This window comes from Heliangelus exortis, chromosome 9 (genome assembly GCF_036169615.1).
Source record: "Heliangelus exortis chromosome 9, bHelExo1.hap1, whole genome shotgun sequence".
NCBI classification, from domain to species: domain Eukaryota; kingdom Metazoa; phylum Chordata; class Aves; order Apodiformes; family Trochilidae; genus Heliangelus; species Heliangelus exortis.
In genome coordinates, this window is record NC_092430.1 from 5,270,104 (window position 1) to 5,291,948 (window position 21,845).

Genomic DNA, 21,845 nt, shown 5'->3' on the forward strand with positions numbered 1-21,845 from the left:
TTCATATTGCATGTAGCCCCCCCTTATGTGTAACAGAAACTTAATTTTGCTATGTATGTGTGTAAATCTTGAGGGGTGTAATAATCTCTTGTTGGACATGCTGGGTTTAATTTGAAGTTGCTTATAAATGCTGATCTGAAATAACTAGTACATTTCCTTTTTCCCCTTTAAAAGAAGTCTAAAGTATTAATTTGTGTTAATCACAGATGGAAAGTCAGAAATTTTTAGCTGAAAACAGTGCTTCTGTATATATAAAGAAAGTAGAAGCTAGAATTAATGAAGAAATAGAACGGGTGATGCACTGTCTGGATAAATCAACAGAAGAACCAATTGTGAAAGTTGTTGAGAGGGAACTTATTTCCAAGCATATGAAAACTATAGTGGAAATGGAGAACTCTGGTCTAGTTCATATGCTGAAAAATGGGAAGACAGAAGGTAAGAGTGCATCATATGGGAGGCAGAAATGCTTACCAGACTGCTTATTGTTTTAAACATAAGATTAATGTTTGTGTAATTGTAAAAACACTTCAGCTCTGTGTTGCAAAGGGCTTTTAATATAGAGCAAGTGTTTATAACTTCTTTCTGTTTAGTAACAGATACAGGTACTTTTTTGGTAGGACAAGTATCACTTAAGAAAAGTAAAAATCTACTGTGGTGGTGTTTGTTACCTGTTTCTAGGAGCCACTTTCTTACTTCCATTCCTCCAATATATAGCTGTCAAATTTGTGTCAAAGTATTTTGAGCCACAGGCAGTGATTTTAAAAGTGTAAATAACTTATTTAACAGAAGTATTGCAGGACTAGTTCTTGGGGTGTGTTGCAGAAATAAGTTGGCAGTTCTTTAAGGATAAGCAGCTTCTCAAGGTGGTTGAGAAAGGATTGGCTTCATTTGGTTTTTCCCTACTAATGGTTAATGTGGGACAGAGTAACTGAATGAAAGTTACTGTGGAAAGAAATAGAACATAAGTTTCTAAAGCAGTATAATGAAACACATGATTGTAGTATCTATATTTAGAAATTGGTGCTCATGCTAAAGCTGAATGGGGAACAGAATTGCTGCTTAGATTAATGGCCTTTGTTCATGAAAGCAGTTTCACAATTACTAGATGATAGAGTGACAAAGTGAGCAAATTTCTTAGCAGTAGGAAAAGGCAATAACTGTTCTGGAATGTGATGATACTATACATAACTTTTTTTTCTTGACTATCCATTTCAGATAGCCTTCAAGCTGAGGGCACAAGGATATTGAAGTGTAGTCATAAGATACAGAAATGAGTTTAATAGGGCTTGGTTTGATTTAGTTAAATATGAGAGAGAAAATAGTTTCTGCATTGTGAAGATAAGATTTCACATAATTATATGAGGATGGATGCTCTTATGGAAAGCCCCAAGTCACCACTAAAGAGTTTCAGAGAGATGAAACAAAGTATAAAATTATATAGCTGACTTTAAGACAGATAGGAATAAAGTACAATTTTTAGCAGTTATTGTTTTTAATATAGAAACAAACATCTCATTAGGGTTGCTTTAATTCAAATATTAATTTTTTTTTTCTTAAAACTTTTAATACAATATTTGATTCTTCATGCTAATATTGAAAGCTACATTCTTAAATACCATGGGAAGACCTAATCTTACTGAAACTTTAAAGTGCACTATTCTTTAGCACAAGCATTAAGTGTTGCTGGCCTGGAGATCAACAACAACAAATTTGATGCTCTAGACAACCTAGAATAATTGAATACAATCTTAGTTTTTAATTTTGTGACTTGTGCAGCCAGCATGTTGTCATGAGTAAAGGAAAAGGGACATCAGAAGATTCCAGTGCCTGAGCTCTGTTAAGGGGTGGGTTTTGCAGCTGAAGTGGCTGAACTTTCACTGTTGCCTTTTGCTGCAAGATGAATAAGTTACAGGCATGGAACAGACAGGGTGTCCTACATCATTTCTCATTCTTGTTTCCAGACCTTGCTTGCATGTACAAGTTGTTCAGCCGTGTGCCAAATGGTCTAAAGACAATGTGTGAGTGCATGAGCTCCTACTTGAGAGAGCAAGGCAAAGCACTGGTGTCTGAAGAGGGAGAAGGAAAGAATCCAGTTGACTACATTCAGGTAATTAAATATTTAACTTCCTTTTCTTACATCTTTCCTGTGTTACCCAGTCTAGCAGTTAATTACATGATTGATAAAGGTAAATCTTCATATTGATTCAAAAGGTATTATTAATAAACTGCATTTATAGTTGTGCTTAAAACAGTTTCTGAATTGCAAGTCACGTTTAGAACTCTTCTTTAGCTTAAGTTACTTGCAAGCTATGAGCTCAGTTTTTGCCCTTTTGGAAAAGGCTTTTATTAAGCAGCATATCCCAGCTAATTATCTAAATGATGGAAGCTTTTTGGGCTATAATAAGTGCTTTTTGCCTTCAGAGTGAGTTTTAAATCATCTGACAAATAGCTCTGTAGTATCTATTTTGTTTAATTTTGTGTGATGTTTAGTTATCAATGTTTGTTGAAACCAAAACCACATAACAGTATTTCATGGTGAGATTACCCATGACTTGAGAGGTGGACATGTTACATAAATTACTTGCTTTGTTCTTGTTCTTCCTGAGAAACTTGTGTGTGTTAAAAGATGTCAAGTGTCCTTTATTGTTTTCAGTCTCTCACTAAGAAGTGATGTGTACCATTAATTTATCAAGATCACAAAGCAAGCTTCAGGATTGTTTGTCATCTTTTTTTCTCCCATTGACTCTCAGGAGATGATTTTCGTTTTGCACATAAATTCTTTAGAGTTCATTGAACTTTAAGGAAATGCTTTAGAGCTGGAAGATGCTTTCTACTTAATTTGAAAGTGTGTATTCATTACATTTTGTTTGTGGGTCTTGTTTTTAATGTGTAGTTCAAGTTCTTGTGTCTGGTCTTTATGAGAAACATGTAATGCTGTATGTCTGATTTCATGTCTGGTGGTTTGTTTGAAATCAGTAACTTTGCTAGGACTGGTTACTATTAGAAGAAGCCATTTGAGTATAAAAACATTTTTGATTGGATTGTTGATTTTCTGGCAGTGCTGAAACTTGGACAAGAGTCATCTTTCCAAGGATTTTTAAAAAGCAGAAAGAATGCCTTTCAATTTTATTGGATTCAATGTTTTTTGTGGTGGTGTGATTTAAGAAAAGAAGGGAAATGTTTGGAAAATAAGTACCTGAATTACTTTAAAGCTGTTTTCACATGTTATAAATCCTGGCGGGTGTAAAGGGTTATCATAAAAAATGTAACTGAGAAGGAGTTAAAAACAAAGATCCTATCAATGATTCCTGATACAGAGGAGAACAGTGTAAGGAGACTGAAGCCTTGCAGCCACACTGCATGTGCAGAGCTCATCCCCTCAGCCCATTAGTGTGTACCCCAACCATCTCCTCAAGGTGTCTTATGAAACTGCTGGAAATAGGACCCAAACAGATTTGTCCTCCACTTCCATTGACATGATGGAAGAGAACTGAGAAACCACATCACTCTTCTCATCTCAGCCATGTTAATCTGAATCTTTCAAGGACTGAAGTAGCTGTAAGAAGACAGACAAGGAAGCTACATTATGCCATCAAGAAAAATTAACTTTGTCAGTAGTCCAGCACTTCCTCTGCAATGACACCACCAAACCCTGAGCATATTTGGCCAGCTGATTGAAAAAGCCTTGCCAGGGGATTAGATTTAAACCTTATTATAATGATTTGAAGGAATGTTGAAATGCTGTTGTAATTTAAGGTACTAACAGTTTCTCCTGTTTAACACCAGGTTGTTCAGATGGTGTACTCCTGGAGAGGAGACATAAGCTAACCTTGGTAAACAGAGAGATACTGGGATTTACTTTGAATTTAAAATTTCTAATACGCATTAATTAGCCTGTCTAAAGACTATTCCTTTAAGTGAGATGGTGAGTTTCTAAGAAAAGTTACTGCTTCTTTGAATAATTCTTGAATGGCTTCTTTAAGTAACCACATACAAATAATTTTTTAAGTAACTGAGGCCTTTTAAGATAATTTAACCTAAATGGTTTTTTGTGGGCAGTCACTACCTGTAATAACTCAAGTGAAATTTTCTACCCACCCCCCTTCCAAAAGTTGAGTTACATCTGAACCCTGTGTGTATCATATATACTTAGCAAGGTGTGCAGTTGATTTTAAGATGCTTCTCCCTTCTGCACTCAGTTTTTTTAACTCTGGGTGAAGACAGTGTGAACACTAAAAATTATGTTAAGAATCTGGTGATTGAGCTGAGACAAAATGGTTTGGTTCAGGCCTTTGAATTTTAGGCTGTGATAAGTGGAGAGTTACTGCTTACATCTAACTTCCATATGTTTGTAGTGACTCTTAAATATCAATAAGAAACATGCAATTAACTAATGCAGAACATGTCCCTGGACTGAAATTAGAGGCAGGGGACACAAGGACCTACAAGACCAGACCTGCTGTTGCAGCATGCTCTCTCCTCAAACTTATTCAAGTAGCTGCAGGGGTGTTAACCTCATCTTTTCCATATCCTGTATTTATGATAGTGGCTTTGTGAATACTTTTTGAAATAGGAAAGACTTAGCAAGTGCAACTAATACCTCCTTTAGGTTGTGATTTTAAAAATACAGTAATCCAGCTTGTGATGAAAAGACTTTATTGATCTTTGAGTAGCCTATCACAGCAAGCTTGCACGAGTATTCAACACCAGCATTTTCACCCATTTGTCTGAGAATGGCTTCTATAAAAGATTTAGGGCAGCCATAGGTATTTAAAAAAGGAAATCAAATTTCAGATACTGCCTTAACGTTGCTGAACACAGAGAGCTTTGAGGAATCTCTTGACTGTAGATGTGCTCTTCTTCATAACTTCATCTGTTATTACTGTTTTACAGCTTGCATATTCAAGTTGGTGAAAATGTTTTTGCTTTTGTTCCAAGGGTTTACTGGATTTGAAGAGCAGGTTTGACCGTTTTCTTCAGGAATCCTTCAATAATGATCGTCTGTTCAAACAGACAATTGCGGGTGACTTTGAGTACTTCCTCAACCTCAACTCCAGGTCTCCAGAGTACCTCTCATTATTTATTGATGATAAGCTGAAAAAAGGAGTCAAGGGAGTAAGTATAAGTTATATTTAAACATCGTAGTCTTTGCTTTGTAAACTTGAGTTGAAATGAAGCTACTTTTCTAAGGATTATTTTTATATTGAGATAAACGGCAATACTGCCTTAAAAAGGTACAGGGGAGCTTGTAACACTTGATATCTAAACATGAAGAAATACAAGGCCCAATATCTCAGTATGTTGCATGGCTTATCCTCTAGCTCTGAAGCAGTACACTGCATTATTTCTGGCAGATACCCCCTTGAAAAATATATTAGGTTGTAAAAGATATTGTTACTCCCTTCCTTTAAAACCTTAAATACTGGTTCATGTGGTAGACAGTTGTTGGCTGTACACTTACTGTGCATTACTTGAAGCATTTCAGTTGTATAAGATACTTGTGCTGAAGGGTTAAATCCAGCAAATGATTTCTTTTCCAGCTAACAGAGCAAGAAGTAGAAACTATATTGGATAAGGCAATGGTTTTATTTAGGTTTATGCAAGAGAAAGATGTTTTTGAACGCTATTACAAGCAGCACTTGGCAAGACGACTTCTGACAAACAAGAGTGTTTCAGATGACTCTGAGAAAAATATGATATCTAAATTAAAGGTAAGACAGTACCTGCATACTTTTTACTTCACTTTTTCTTAAGTATATTTTAATATGTTTTTCATATATTTTTCATAAACATGTATCTTGATTGCTGTTAAATAGATAATTTTTAAACCCCAGCAGAGAAATGAAAGGCTTTTCTGAAGAATTCTGTGAAAATAAAGCAAGTATTGGAAAGCACCTGTGATGAGAGTAATTTAGGAAACAAAAACTAATTTTTTTTCAGGATCTGTTAAGGCTTTGCAAGTATTGGAGAAAAACTCTGGTCATATAGTAAATGGATTTGAAAACAGCTCTTTTGTCTTAGGTTTTCTGTTATTCACAATAGAAAAATTTTTTTGTATGTTTTTTTTAGTATGTAAATTTTTGTAATATTTTCCATCCACAGCCTGGTGACAATAATGTTCAGTTCCTAGTTGGAGTGGTTTGAGATTAGATTGTGAAAACAAAACAAAACAAAACAACCTAGTATGTATCAGTGACTGGGAGTGTTTTCCTTAGTTGGTTCAGTTTACTGATTAAATAGGCCAAGAAATAGAAAAAGTAAAGCCTAAATTTGAACAGTCCTTGAAGCAAGTTTGAATGCAGCTCATTCCCAAGTGTCATGACAAACAACTGGGGAAGTTCTCAACCCAAGTGATTTCATCATACCATATCATAAAATGCTTTGGATTGGACTTAGTCCTAAAATCAGACTTCACTTGTCTTTAGTTTTTACTTCTGTATTCTCCCATTTAGTGAAACCTGTTTGCATCAAATTTGTCCAAATTGTCAGTATTCATCCCAAATCACTGTTATGAACTCCCTCCTGGTTCCCCCTCTACCTCTTCTAACCTGGTGATTTAGGAAACACAGGTCCTACATTTGCAAGATGGATCATTGAACCTGACCTGCTCTCTCTTTTCTAATGGATTTGCTTTGCCACATGTCCAAGTATGTGTTAGAAATAGGTACAGAGTCCTGTATGTGCAGCTAAAATGTGTGTTTGTGCACCTGTGTCCATGTATGTGCCTTGATTTCAACATCCTCACTTGGTAGTGTGTAGTACACGTTTAAAATTGGACACTCATAGGACAACAGGGCTTTTTTCATGATATAAATAAAGTCTGTTTCCCTTTACTGTATCACCCTAAAAGCCAGTGAAAGTGTGTGCCTAGGTCTGATAAACTTTCAGAGATCCTTTTCTTTAAAGATAGAAAGCTGAAGAGAAATGAAAAAATACAATAGTGGAGAAAAGAGAAAAGAGAAGAACAGCTTTTGATGCCTGTAGGGTTATATCCTTATATGAAATTAAGTTTTAAGTCCTGAAGGTAATGCAGATGGGATTCTCAGGAAGCAAATGTACGGAGACCCCTTTTTGAGATTTAGGAACCAAGTGTTAATCTTCCTCTTCATATATCAGAGAAGCTCTGTTTTCATAGTGCCAGCACAACAAGTTATTTTGTGTGTTTTAGACTGAATGTGGATGTCAGTTCACATCTAAACTGGAAGGAATGTTCCGAGACATGAGCATCTCAAACACGACGATGGATGAGTTCCGGCAACATCTGCAGGCAACTGGGGTAAGACGTGTGTGCGTGGGGCTGTGTGTGTGTGCTTTTCCCTCTACTTGTGTGCAAACCCCAGACCTCTGTCAAGGCTTTCAGGTGGTCTTAATTTAGAGTTTTCATTTGTCAGTCTGTGTGTGTGCAACAAAAGCATTGTGGCAGCTTGCTCAAGTTGTGTTTCTGACCTTACAAACTGGTAGTGCTTCCCGAAATACAGCAGTCAGGCCGAAAGCTTGAGCAGTACCGATTTTATTCCATAAACAACCCCTGTTCCAACTTGTATTGGGTCCGGGTTCCGCAGCACGGCCCGGCCCGGCCCGGCCCGCTCCGCCGACGGCCGCCAGAGGGCGGACAGCGCCCGCCTGACCCAGCTGTGCCCCCCCGGGCAGTCAGTGGGATGTGGTGCATTTTATTGTCCATAATGTGTCTTCTTAAAAGGTATTGGTTATACCTCCTGGAGCTGAGTCAGTCTGCTGTTAGGCTCAGTGGAGATACATAGTGAAGATTTTATCCCACTGATATTTATCTCACTGGTGTTTATCACCTGCTAACAGAACCACTGTATAGATCAGTACTTCAGTTGTAGAATGTTTCCTGAGCAGTGCTGAATATTTATGGCAATGGCTGTCTGTAGGGTAAGCAACTAAGTTATGTGTGTGAAAGTGACTAACGCTTTTCATTGTGATCTAGAAGTAAATTGTAAGGAAAGCTCCCTATGATTTAACATGAGATATTCAGTATTTACTTTCTGCTTCCAGAGAGTAAATTTATAAACTGTTATTTTGAAACTTACATGGTTATCAACCTGGCTTTGCTGCATGTTTTCAAAAATCTATTTAGATAGAACTGTAATGTGTTATGACTTATGTTTATTATCACAGACCTTCCATTCTTGGCTAAGAATATTTTTTTTTTTGTTGAATTAAATGCAAGAGTGCAACAATGTGGAGGATTTTTCTTCTACCATCTACTCTGGTAGTGATGAATTAATTTGGCTTCGTAAAAATATTTATAGACATACATCCCTTTTTTCTTAGCCTACAAAAATTGTGTGCATTCTACACTGGTACAGAAAAATAGTGAAATATGGTCTTGTTTTAAAAGAGTGGATTTCTTTTTAATTGTCTTTAGGTCTCATTGGGTGGTGTAGATCTCACAGTGCGGGTCCTCACAACAGGTTACTGGCCTACTCAGTCAGCCACACCAAAGTGCAACATCCCTCCAGCTCCCAGACATGCTTTTGAAATATTTAGAAGGTACGTATTGGAACAGATTTTTAGGTAGAGGGATGACAGGGAAACTTTCTAAACTTGGCTTACAGGGATGTTTACATTAAAGACATGCTAGCATACTGCACTTCTGCAGTTCATGATGATCTTTTAAGGTCTTCTTGAACCAAAGTGATTCTATGATTCTATGAGTGTTAGAGAATGGGATAGTCACATTATGGGGCTTGAGTATTTGGGAGCTTTTAATTAGTCCTGACAAGAGTTTGTGTTTTAAATAAGCAAAGGTTAGGGATTTACTAGTGTACTTAATGGCCATGAAAAGGCTATTTCAAAGCAATTTCCTCCTAGATACAAAATGTGAATTATGTATCAAGTATTCAATTGAATTATGTTACAGGTTTTATTTAGCCAAACACAGTGGGAGGCAGCTGACACTCCAGCATCACATGGGTTCTGCAGATCTCAACGCCACTTTCTATGGGCCTGTTAAAAAGGTAAAGGAATAAGATTATGAAAATAATGAGTCTTTTCTTTTTAAGTAAGAAAGGGCACGTCTGTAATAAGTTCAGAATTTTAGAAAATAAAAGTTTATCCATTGATAACATAACATGCCTTCCGTCAGCTTTATACTCTGATTCTGCCAGTTTTATTTTGACTTCAGCCCCCTCACCCCAAAATCTGACTGCATCAGTCAGCAGCATCTTTCTGTTACCTCAGAAAAGCAGTAGTTTTGATCTTGACACAACTTCAACAGCTTGAGTGTTTGGTTGTGTTTTGGTGGTTTGATTTTTTTCTATGAATGAGTCAAAAGTGAAATGAAACGTGTTTCTCTAGAGCAATTTTTATTTTTGTGGAAAACTGCTTTTCATATGCAGAGTGTATGCAACGTAGCTATTTTTGCAAACAAGCGAATCTTGGTAGAGTTTATAGATGTTCAATGCTTGATGTTTATGTATACAAGAAAATAATTTGGTAGTGATTTAGACCAGTTCCAAAATGCTAAGCTAGAGGTAGTAATGTCATGATGCATGGGAACATAGAAGGTAAAGAAAAGCGAAAGCAAAATTTTTACAACACTAAGTATTAATAATTTGTGAGGATGACAAAATTTATCCTGTAATCATGGGATAAATGTATAATTATAAAGCTAAGAGTAAGAAAGCTGGAAGATGGGCAAGTAGTGGAACAGGGGCCAGGGAGGTGATGGAGTCTCTGTCCTTGGAGATGCTCAGTATTTGGCTTGACACAGCCCTGAGTGTTGTGCTCTAGATGTCCTGGCCTTGAGTAGTGGCTGAACCATTGGACAACAGAGGTGCCTCCAGCCTCAGTCACCCTGGTATTCTAAGACAGGTACTGGAGAGATAATCTGTGTACCATGGGATGACACTGATGGAACTGATAGAGTGTCAGTTGTGTAGACTGATCTCCTAGTTATTTGGGTGTATAACGTTATCTCCCCAAAGTAAGCCCTTTTGCAGTAGAGAATAATCTAATAGTAATTTTGTGATTTTATTTTTTCTTAATTTTTCTTTTTAAATAGGAAGATGGCTCAGAGGTTGGTGTAGGAGGTGCCCAAGTAACGGGTTCAAATACACGGAAGCACATCTTGCAAGTCTCCACCTTTCAAATGACAATATTAATGCTCTTTAACAACAGGGAAAAATACACATTTGAGGTAAGAATTGTGGTTTTCTCATCTGATTTTAAATAACTCTTTTAGGCACTTTCATGTCTTCTTTGAAGACATTTGAAGATTAGGTTCCTCTCAATATATTTGAGTGTGAATCAGGCCAGCAGATACAGGCAGTAGATCACCAGCAATGCACCTAGGAAGCAGTCCTAGGGGAGGAAATTACATGGGGACAGAAGTCTTCAGAAACGTTGATGAGACCTGTGGGTGTGGTTAATTAATTTCTAGGGCACAGAACTATAGAAAAGCTGAAGTTGGAATGCAGCAGGTGGCTCCATTTGCTCATTTTATCTGTGTGAAACTCAATTCAGAGGCCACAAGGTGGAGAAGGGTTTGTATCCTTGCTTCTTAAACACTGAAGTGCTTAAGCTGGCAGGATGGAGTGAATTGTAGGATGGATCAAAGCACTTTTCTCAGCTGGTGAGCCAGAAAGGGCAATGAAGAAGGTCCAGACAGATTCTTTACAAGGGGACTAGAGGAGCATTGCTGGGACAGGTTGAACTGACCAGCTAATAAATGATGAGGAAGAAGCTTTTGGGAGTGGGTGAGGATCCTGTGCTATGATGTTTGAACATTGTGGTGTTAATGCTAATTAGTAATCTTGGTTTAGATGTTATCTTCTGTTTGAGAGGGCATTTGCAGCCTTGAAGAGCAGTATAGGTGCAGTTGAACCATAGTGGATTTCCAGGTTTTCTCATCTACTCTTGACTGTGCTTTGTGTTGTTATCCTGTTCCTTTTTGGAATTTTTTTTTTTTTTGCTTATTTGGCATACTTCTCTCCTGTTACTAAAAAATATTTCTTTGAAGTGGTCTCAGTTTGGATAAGGAAGGCAGTGTTTGAGAAGAGGCTCCTAATAAATTACTTGTAGTTCAGAAAAAGATGATTTCTAGTGCACACAAAGTCCTGGATGTTGTGCAGCTTTTTGCAGGAGCATTACAGCTTTGAGTACTTTTTCTGCAGAAGACTTGAAGGAAAATGAGGGACATAACAGATAACACTTTGAGATAGTGTTGAAATTAGGCTGGTGGCTACTTTATTTCACAGATTTCTAGGCTATATGAGTAGTAGAGCCTCACTTCATTTATACATGAATAAATAATACTTGTTAGAGCAGGGAAAAATGCAACTTTTAATACATGCTCTAAATTACAGCCTGTTTTACTAAGACCAGATGATAAATATGTTCATGTGCTTTTAGGTTGTGTATTTTTTGTTTATTTCTGGTTTGGGAGTTGTTAAAGTCCACTTAGTGTCTCACTGTAACTAGAACATTAAGGAGGCATATTTGTTTTGTTTGGTTTCTGTGGTGAAGTGTGGGGGAGTTGTCTTTAACTCCAGCCAGGAAAGCTTATGAGAACTTAAGAGCAGGATGAATTTTATCTTTGTTCATTGGTTATTGAATACCAGGATTAATTGCTGAGTGCTGGGCAACTGTTACGTCTCTGTCACATCAAACCAGTGCCTTTACTGCAACATAACATGAGAGGTGACTTGTGTTTCCACAGCTTCACAGCTGAACAGAATAATTTGGAGTTGCCTTCACAGCTGAACAGACTTTGCTGTTTTGTTTTGTGTTCAGTGTGATTATTTACTGCCAACTTGACAAGATTCTCAAAGTCATAATACACATTAATCCATATGAATTAAGAGAGATCAGATAATGCAAAGATTGTGCATAAGATGCTACATAAACTTAAAAGATCATTGCATAGCAGTAATGTATGTTTTTGTTACACAAAAATGGATGTAATTATTGTATTCCTATACAGCAACAATCTTATGCAGAAGGGGAGGTGGTTGTATGTGTCTAGGTTAGTGCTACTGAAATCTCAGAGGAAGAAAACCTTCAAAGAATGCAAATTTTTTCAAAGGATTCTCTTTCTTCTAATCAAGTCTCATCTAATGCTCAGCACAATTTGCTGTTGATTTTTAGTACTTCTCATTTTTTTGAATGCGAAATGCACATTTTTTTTTAATGATTACATCAAAAATAAGGAGGAAATTTTTTGTTACTACTTTTGGCTTAACAAACAAGAAATACCAATGTGATTGTAGTGGAAATTGTTGAATAATTCCACAGAAATGGGAGATTAGAATTTAAAACAGGTTTACCAGTTCTCTCTTTTACTGATGTCAGCTTTGGAAGGTACACAAGTAGCAGTCTGCAAGTAATTGTTTTTATATTCTTTTTTTGTAATATGCTTAAAAAAAAAACCAAAAAACAAAAAAACAACAATGTTTTTCCTTCTAATTTCTTTCTACACATTTTCCTTTTAATAAGACCTTTTTCTTGTATAGAACTGTACAGAAGCAGTTCCATGCCTGGAATAATTTCTTCTATGCTCACATGGTAATATTTTTTTCTGTGAGCTGCTTAGGAAGAGGTATTTTGATGCTAGCCAAAAATTAAAATATATGGATACACATCTTTTATATATTTATGTATCCATAAAATATATTGATACACATCATATTTTTAAAAAGCCTTATCTTAAGAAATATTTAGGAACATTTTTTAACTTCTGAACCATTTATAAACTGTAGGTATAAAAAAAAACTTTTTTTTTTTGTTTGTTTTACTTTATTTTAGACTTACTGACTTATTTATTTTTAATTTACTTCACTCATACCAATTTGAACTAGTCTCAGAAATGCAGTTTCCCATGATTTCACATCAAGTCAACATTATACATGCAGTGTAGGGTCTGTAGCTTAAAAGTAAGAAATATTCTGCCTGATTTTTGGCATCCCAGAGACCTGGTAGTGAGGTGTCTGTGAGATTCACTGTATTGATGACAGAGTCAAAGTAGAGTCCAATAGATCCAATTTCTATTTATTGCATGTTGTCAGGAGTGGATGACCACAGAAGCATAGCATTTTTTTTCTTGGTTGGCATAAAAAAATTGAATACACTCAACAAAAAAACATGATTTAATAGAATTTAGTTGTACTCCAGTTTTTAATTTTTCTGGTCACTGTTCGAGGAATTTAATTGTTTCAGGTTATTCAGAAAGGAGGTGTAATTAATCTAGATTATTTCTGTGTTAGCAGTGAAAGTAGACCTTGTTTGCTTCCATTTGTGAAGAACTTTTCAGCAGTGCTGCTGTGGGCAAAAGCATTTACACATCTCTCTGTCAGAAACATTCAGGAACATCATGGCTCTTTTCTGCCACTGACTCATTTAGAAGGTTTGATTTCACTCTGTTCAGGAAATGTTGGAGAAAATCAACAAACCCTTCTCAAAACTTGCAGTGAGATGAAACAGCTGGTTGTTCATTCCTTAGTTTTCAGCTCGTGGTGACTTGGACAGAATTCACTGTCTGCATTGACTCAGGTGACTTGTTTTTCATGCTGAGACTTCACTACTGAATGAATTCTGACCTTTCAAACTTCACAATTCTTGGGAGTACTATTTTGCACTCTTGAAACTGGACATTTTAAGCCATCAGTGCTGTTGTTTGCAAAATGTGATTTTTTTTTTTTTACTTCTGGTATGCTCATGAATTAATTAAGAGATTTTCCTTTAGGAAATTCAACAGGAAACTGATATCCCTGAAAGAGAACTGGTTAGAGCCCTACAGTCCCTTGCTTGTGGTAAACCAACACAACGTGTTCTTACAAAAGAGCCTAAATCAAAAGAAATTGAAAATGGACATATATTCACAGTGAATGATCAGTTTACATCAAAATTACACAGAGTCAAGATTCAGACGGGTAAGTGAGATTTATATTCTACTGTCATGCAGTCCCAAAACTGCCTTAAAATGTCAAATTATCTTCTGCAGTGTGGATGTCTACACAAGTGAAAGGAGGAGAGCAATGTATTTTTTTGCCAGTGGTTGGTTGCATCAAAATGTAAATTTAAATACCAAGAAAAGGGTGGAAGTCATAGTTAGGCCTTTTACTTCACAAAAGTTGTAATTATCTCTTAAAAGGAAATGTTGGAAGAGAAATGCAATTCAAATTAAATTGCAATATTAAGTATGCTGCTGATTTAGCTCAGAAATAGGAAAATTGTCTCATTTTTTGAGACAATTGCTGTACTGCTGTGAAACTTACTGATGTTTTTAGCCCATGATAAAAAAGCCATTTCTAAGTGCCAGGCTGCTGAAATGGTTTTGGGCAGTGATTTGGGTGTCACAAATACTACAAACTGATCTGTACAATACTGCACTTTATTAGCTCCTCAAAGTGCTGATTTGTGTTAGGCATAAGTAATATTAATACCTTTTGTCTGGAAAGCTTCCTGGAAGTAGTTTTTGGGTTGTAACATAGCTATGGATATACTTCTTAAGGTATTTAGAAGGATTCATTTAATACAACCAAAAATATTTCCTGACCTTGCAGATCTCAGTATACAGGAGCACCAGCAGTGTTAAATTCATCATGGGTAATTCACATGATATCCCTGGCATAATTCAACTAAATTCTGTGACCACTCTTTGAGCTTTAGTGGAATTTTCTGCTTTTTCATTTCTACTTCACCAATGTCAGTGAATGGGGGATATGATTTGGGTTTCAAGACGATTTTGGAGCAGGTTTGGTACTTGTGGTTTTATATTTTTGTCCTAGCACAGAATTTTTACATCTCTTTAAAACCAGTAAGTACTTGGGGCTCTTGAGAGAGCAATAGCAGGACAGAAAGTGGTGCAGCAGGGAGGGAGGAGGGCTTGGTTATAATGATGATTGGGTAATTATAATGATGATTGGGTAAACTAGACATAAAGGCAGAAGTAAAGCATAAAGAGGTGAAAATAATACAGAGAATGTGATTGAGTTGGGAGAGGATAAAGTTGGAGTATTTCTTCTGACTGAAATATTTAAAAAGTAACTAGTTTATTAAGTGAATTCTCTATCCTTTTTCTGTTTTAATGGATTTTCAGTATGAAAGAGCCAAATATTTAATGGAAGTGTGGAGATTGGTGGTTCCTGTAAGCAGGTTTAAGTACTGTTCAAATTTTAACATAGCAATAATTAAATAACAGATTGTTACCTTGTCACTTGCTATCAAAATACACCAGAAAGTGTTAATATGTTCTTGTGACTGCTTGGTATTTAAAAAAATGTTTGAGAATGTGAAAACTCAGGAAAATATAACTTGATGTCTAGGTGAAATAAATAATGAAGCTATCACACAATTAAATACATTTTCATTTTGCTGATGTATATTACATTCTCTTTCTTTTCTTTAAGTTGCTGCCAAACAAGGAGAATCTGACCCAGAAAGAAAAGAAACAAGGCAGAAAGTAGATGACGACAGAAAACATGAGATAGAAGCTGCTATAGTTCGAATAATGAAATCTAGGAAGAAGATGCAACACAATGTTCTAGTAGCAGAGGTATACTTGTACCCAGTTCAGACACTGACTGGGGTGTTCTTTTTGCTTTTCCTGTTAATTCATGAAAGTTAGGTGGTTCTTACTTGATTTTGAAAGGCTTTTGAGAGGTTCCTTAAATTCACCGAGCTTGTTTTGTCTTGATCTGTCTGGAGACATCCAAGTCCTTACTCTGGGCTATACTTGGTTTCCTTTTAGTGCTGTTATGCTGTTACCATATTCTTGAAATAACACTTGGCAACAGAAAAACCAATGTTCTGAGCATGAATTATTTTCTGTCTTGATCATGTTCCTGACTGCTGGGTCCTGGTTTGACAGAATTGAAGAACCCTTAGCAGAACGAGTGCTGCTGCTCTCAACTCCTGACTTCTGACAACTTCAGGAGCAGTGCACCTTTTCCTCTCTGGAACTTCCATAGGGCTGTGAAATTCTGAGGTTTCTCATTTTATGCCTTTGCCTCTGTGGATGAGCAGTGCTTTGAATCATACCCAGAAACGAGTGAGCAACTAATGGGGCAAGACTGGAAGTTTGCAGAGTACTTGTTACACTTCACGAATGCAGCCAGCCCAGTCTAATTGTAATTTTCTGATTATTTTGGTCAGTTAGGGTACGTAATGACCTTACTTGCCCCATCATCTTACACTTCTGGTTTTCACCTTCTCTTTTAGGTAACTCAGCAGCTGAAGGCCCGATTCCTACCAAGTCCAGTTGTTATTAAAAAACGTATTGAAGGACTTATTGAGAGAGAGTATTTGGCACGAACACCTGAGGATCGCAAAGTATACACTTATGTAGCATAAAATGCATTCAGAAAATTTGATTTATTCTTGGACTATATTCTTCGCATGAACTGGGAGGTTCTTTTAAATCGTGAATATTAAGACGACCATCTCTTCTATTAAATTACAGTACATGTTCTAGACCATTCAGATCAAGCCTTTTACTCCTTTTGAGAGTTTTCAACATCAATTGATTGAGCTTCAGGCTTTTCAACGTTACCCCTGTAGAGATCATCCTTACAATTCTTCGGGAAAATGTGAATGTGCCGCGTTTGTTTTCAATACTGTATGAAAACAGAACAATAAAAAGAAATTTAGAAAATACAGCTCATTTAAAAAAAAATAAAATTGTTGGAATTTCATTTCCCCAGGTCTTCAGTGTTGATGTAAATGTGTTTCTGTAGTGTTGCTTAGCACTTGGCGCATTGTATAAGTTGGGTTTAAAAGAAACCACAACTGGTAAGGCAGAATTCCCAGTTATATTGCTCTGCTTCCAATGTTACTTTAACTAGCCATGTTTAATTTAAATATTTGGTAATTTTTTTGAAGACCCAAGAAGACAACTTGAGCATGTTTCACTCTTTCAGCTGCACTCACTGTTCCGACAACATGAATCAGGAACTTCTCGGGGCTCAGAAAAGACCAGAATAAGTTTTGGCTTTCCCTTCTGTAATTTGAGTTCTTCTAAATTAAACTCTATATTGATTAGGTTTGTTCTGGTTTCTTTATAGGAAAAAGGAAAATATTTTAGTGTGTATAAACTGTATAATAATTTCTGCTGTTGTACTCACTGCTGATGGTGGACTGTACAGGGCGATGTTTTTATTTCATTAAATGTAGACAAAATAAATTTAAAATAAATGGACTTAGTGTACACAAACAACTAATTCAAGTGTGTTAGAGTACAGGGATGACAATCTTGGAACTAAATACTGTCCCCTGGGAAACATACTGGGATTATATTTTGTTAATGAACATCATAGATGGATCTGTAGCCCCAGGGCTTCCCATCGTAAGTGCATATTTCAGGAGATTAAAGTGAAGCCAGCGTGAACTATTTGTTTTTAAAAATGCATTTAAACATGCCATAAAAAATTACACTGTAATGAAATTTTTAGTTCTTACACTGGAGCTTTTTTCTTCTTGCCAGTACCCAGCAGAAATAGATTAAAAATTGCAGTTTAGTGGCATCATTATTCTCACAGATGGAAATTGTGGGCAGTGTGCATTGTGCTGCAGAGATCTAATATTAAACACCGTTTTTGACTTCACAGTGCACAGATGATGTGGCTTCTGTGCCACAGCTATTTTTCTATTTTAATTCAAAGTAATTTTTTTCTTGGTTCACATTGCTTTCATCCATAGGTAGTGAAAAACAGAGTTGGGATGGGCTTGCAAGTGTGTAGAGCTGGAGGTGAAACAAAAAGAAAAACTTGACAGCAGGCACTGTCAGAGAAGTTCCTGAGAAGCTGATAATAAAGACTTGGTGCTGTTAAGGTAGCAGTACAACTGGAGAGTGTTTTTCATAGTCCCCAATTTCACCCCTCTCCAGACTGCTAAATAGCTGTTGTTCAGTGGTAGGGTATTTCTTCTAAAGAGAGGAACTGGTTGGCATTTTAGCTTGGCTGCTCTGAGGGTTTTTTTCAAGATACTTTACTTAGTTTCCCACCAGCACACGCAAGATGAGCTTCTAAGTCATCAGAGGGCAGGTGGCTGAGGGACTTTGCCATGGTTCATGACAAATTGAGCCCCGAAGAAAATTACTAGATGTAAAAGGCTAAAAGCCTCTTTACTGACAGTTATTCAAGCACCTGGGTGTCTCTGTACACTGTATGCAAATCTTCAATAGAAATGTAGTTGTTTAGCCATAGAACAATGCTGAATACAGGTTGGATGAGAGTCTGGGGTTTGGCTTGTGTCTTAAGTCATCTGAAGCCTCTTCCTCAAAATGTAACTCACCCTTCTGTTTGTTACTGTGAAGGTCTTTTATGCCTATCTTTACTAAGGTTAATATTATGATACTTGCATGTTAATGCTTTCCCATGTGCTTTTTCAGGGAGAAAAGGGTTCATGTAATTTTTTTCTCCAGGAAGCTTATAGAGAACTTGATGTTGCTGTCTGTGACAGGATGACTGTGTCCTTGGCATTGCAATTGTATTTTTGCTGTGCTTCAGCCAAAGCTTTCTACCTCTGGTGGCTTTTGGAAGTGCTGAGCCTGAATGTTACATGAATTACTGTATAATTATGTGTTTAAGGATGGTTTTTCAGAAGATGTGTGAGCAGGAGTGTTTGCTGAAACATTTAACAGGGGATGATGGCCTTCTTCAGTAACAAGTCCTAAGAGTACAGTTGCTATTTTAAATTAAATAGAATTTTGGAAACTCATTATTTATGAAGGGACTTTTGCTGAAGTCACCTCTTGGAAATGTGCCCTTCAGCACTGAACAATGAATTTTTTCTTCTGAGGATTTCAAGATAGAGAATGTGAAAACTCAGCTCAGAAAGAACAAGACATCACTGGGATTCTGCTTAAGGTGAGTTTGATGCTCATGCTTTTGACATTTCACTCTGTTTGTGTACTTATGTGAGGTTTCTTCTACAGTCCATAGAATTCTGTTATGTCTTACCTAATTTCATTTCTGCGTCTCAACTTCCCCTTGCAACTTGTAATTTGATTAAAATTTCATCAGTAGGATTGTAGTTACATTTCTGAATGTTAGTACTGGTAAGCTTGGTTCCTTTGTGTGAATGTGCAGTAACAAGACTTAATGAACGTGGAGTTTTAGTTCGTTAGAAGTTTTAATTTTAAAAGTAGGCTTTGAGTTTTGTTTGAAGTTACACAGGCGTGCACTTGACTTCTAGACAAGTCTGTTTTAAAGGGCTGAGAGTACACTTTATTTACCACCATAACAAATAAGATCCTGTGTATCCCTGATGCAGTTCTTGATGACTTAGATGTTCTCTGCCTTCGCAGCTTTGATTTGCTCTTTTTGTCTCCTAGAATTTATCAGTGCAATGATGCCTTCTCATTCCTGGTTTGGTTTAACCTGGCTGGCATGATGGAACCCTCACCACAGGAAAAGTGCTGCTGTGTTGGCGTTGGTGTGCACCAAGCTTGTAAAACAGCTTCACTTCTCTCTGGGTCCTGATTTTTTTTTTCTCTTCCTAAACTGGAACTTGGGTGGGGAGTGAGTCAATGAAACTGAAGTGTTTGATCATCATCACTGAGTGAACATGGAAGTTGTTGCATAGAAGAAATAACATTTGAACTTGCAGCAGTGATGTCTTTAATTAATTATTCTTTCTCTTGCAGTTCAGAATTTAGCATTTACTGCAGGTACAACAGGTGCTGAGGAGTCTTCAATCTCTGTGGCTGCTGTTGGGTTCTTCCTCTGTGTTCACTTAATTGTATTCCTGGATGTGGAAAGCCACAGGATGGGTGCTTGGTTTGAGGAGCTTCTCATTGTATTTACAGCTAATGTGAACTTTATTTTTACAACTTTAGAAACACCCAGGTTGTTCAAGACCAGACCAGCTCTTTTGAGGGGGTACACTTGCAAATAGTGGTTCTGCCTCACTCCACACTAAGGCTGTGAGGTTCAGGCAGGTACTTCTGATCCTTCAGTCTTCACATACCAAGCCCAATCTGACTTTTGCTTTCACAGCTTCTGCCTGCAAAGAAAAAAAACTTGTAAATGTGGTGTGACTAATTAACAGTGCCTGGGTCTGCAGCCAGCCTGGCTGAGCCTGCCTGCTCTCAGCAGGTGTGAGTTATAAAGCAAGAAGGTTCACTGCTGCTGAGGAGAGACAGATCTCTTGCACCTCCTCAGCTCCTGGGACTGCTGACCTGGATCATCTGTGAACAAGCCAAGGAAATTACTTGGAGAGATGATGGTCTGTGAGCCAGGTGCTGCTTTGCCTGAGGAGAAGCTGGAAGGGAAGGGGGATCCACCAGGAGTTGTTTCCTATTCATTTGCTGTTTGTGAGTAGCCTTTAGCAGCCCTGGCCTTGGGAGGAAAAAATTACGGTGGGAAGGGGGTAGCCTTGGGGGTCTCAAAGGGGAGCACAGCAGAGCCTGGTAGTGTCTTTGAGTTCATGTGTTGCTTTGTCTTTGCCAAGTTTGCCAGAACATGTTTCCAGCCCCAGAAATGCCTGAGTTTCTTACTCTTTGGGCCACCTCTACAAGTACTGGGTGTTGTTCAATGTTTGGATATTGCTTCTTTTTGAAATTCAGTTAAAGAGGGGACTAATATCATCTCCTGCAGTGTGTCTGTCACAGCATTTGTTATCAATTTAATTATGAAAATCTGCAATTCCACCATAATCTGGGATCCAGGCCAAGACCTTTTTTTTTTTCTTTTTTTTAAATTACGAGTTGGGGTATTGTCTGTATCTCAGGAGGGTTGTCCTCAGGAAACGGAGTAATTAGAAGCCTGCGCACCGTGCAGGTCTGACTTGTTTCTTAAGCAGGAGCTTGGACGTGTTGGCGAGCTCACCAGCTCCTGGGGACTTGCTCTTATTAGCTCTCAGTAGGGTGCAGTTTCTGTTGGCATCTGCTGGTGGCCTTCCAAGAATTTTCCCTTGTCTTCAACAATGCTAAGTGTAAGCTGATTAAATGAACACTTTGCTTGGCCCTGCAATTCTCAGCTTTGCTTAGGTGGGCCTGGTTTGGTTTGGGTTTTTTTTTTTTTTTTTCTGGAAGCTTTTTTTATTAAAATGTAATTTGTGTAAAAATTGCTAGGTTAAATCTTTCAGAAATGAAGCTCAGTGCCTAAATTCACATGAAAGTAAGCTGACTCCCTGCCCTGTCTCACTCTGAGCTGGGTGTGAGTGGGGTTGATGCTGGAGATGTGGGCAGAAGGCTCCCAAAGATACCATCCCAGGGGGTGCTAAAGTTTGCTTCTGTGAGGTTTTGTTTTCAGTGTGTTTGGTTTCTAACACTGATTTCTGATGGAATCTCTAATTGCCTCAATATGTGCAGTGGATCTTGGATTGTGTGCATAGAATGCTTTGGGTTTTTGTTTAATATTTCAATCAGAGCACAAATTGAGGAAAAACCTGTCTGCCTGCAAGCACCTGGTAACTTGCTGGGGACACGTAGCCCAGATTGGGTTGGAGATGTATACAAAGGCTGCCTCAGTTAGGCTGCACAAATCCAAGTCTCATAAACTGAGTGGAATGTCTGTAGCCAGGCAAGGACATGTAGTGCCTTCTAATGACATTATTTGTCCAAAGGAGGGCAACTGGGCTGGTGAAGGGACCCGAGCACAGATCCTATGAGAAGAGGTTGAGGGAGCTGGGGGTGTTGAGGCTGGAGAAGAGGAGGCTCAGGGGAGACCTCATCACTCTCTACAACCCCCTGAAAGGAGGTTGGAGCCAGGGGGGGGGTTGGGCTCTTTTCCCAGGCAACTCTCAGCAAGACAAGAGGGCACAAGAGGTCTCAAGTTGTGCCGGGGGAGGTTTAGGTTGGACATTAGAAAGAATTTCTTTAGGGAGAGGGTGATCAGACACTGGAATGGGCTGCCCAGGGAAGTAGTGGATTCTCCATC

At 37.7% G+C, this 21,845-nt stretch overlaps 1 protein-coding gene across 1 annotated transcript in view; it reads left to right on the forward strand.

Annotated features, from left to right (window-relative positions):
- CUL3 (cullin 3) overlaps positions 1-16,644 on the forward strand; it is a 49,211-nt gene extending 32,567 nt beyond the window's left edge. Inside the window, exons 6-16 of the mRNA XM_071751771.1 lie at positions 207-435; positions 1,962-2,107; positions 4,939-5,115; positions 5,541-5,711; positions 7,169-7,276; positions 8,393-8,517; positions 8,888-8,984; positions 10,031-10,165; positions 13,709-13,895; positions 15,375-15,520; positions 16,186-16,644. Of these exons, the coding sequence (XP_071607872.1) occupies positions 207-435; positions 1,962-2,107; positions 4,939-5,115; positions 5,541-5,711; positions 7,169-7,276; positions 8,393-8,517; positions 8,888-8,984; positions 10,031-10,165; positions 13,709-13,895; positions 15,375-15,520; positions 16,186-16,317 (1,653 nt within the window). The 3' untranslated portion in view covers positions 16,318-16,644. The remainder of the gene's footprint in view (positions 1-206; positions 436-1,961; positions 2,108-4,938; positions 5,116-5,540; positions 5,712-7,168; positions 7,277-8,392; positions 8,518-8,887; positions 8,985-10,030; positions 10,166-13,708; positions 13,896-15,374; positions 15,521-16,185) is intronic.
- The last annotated feature ends 5,201 nt before the right edge of the window (positions 16,645-21,845 follow it).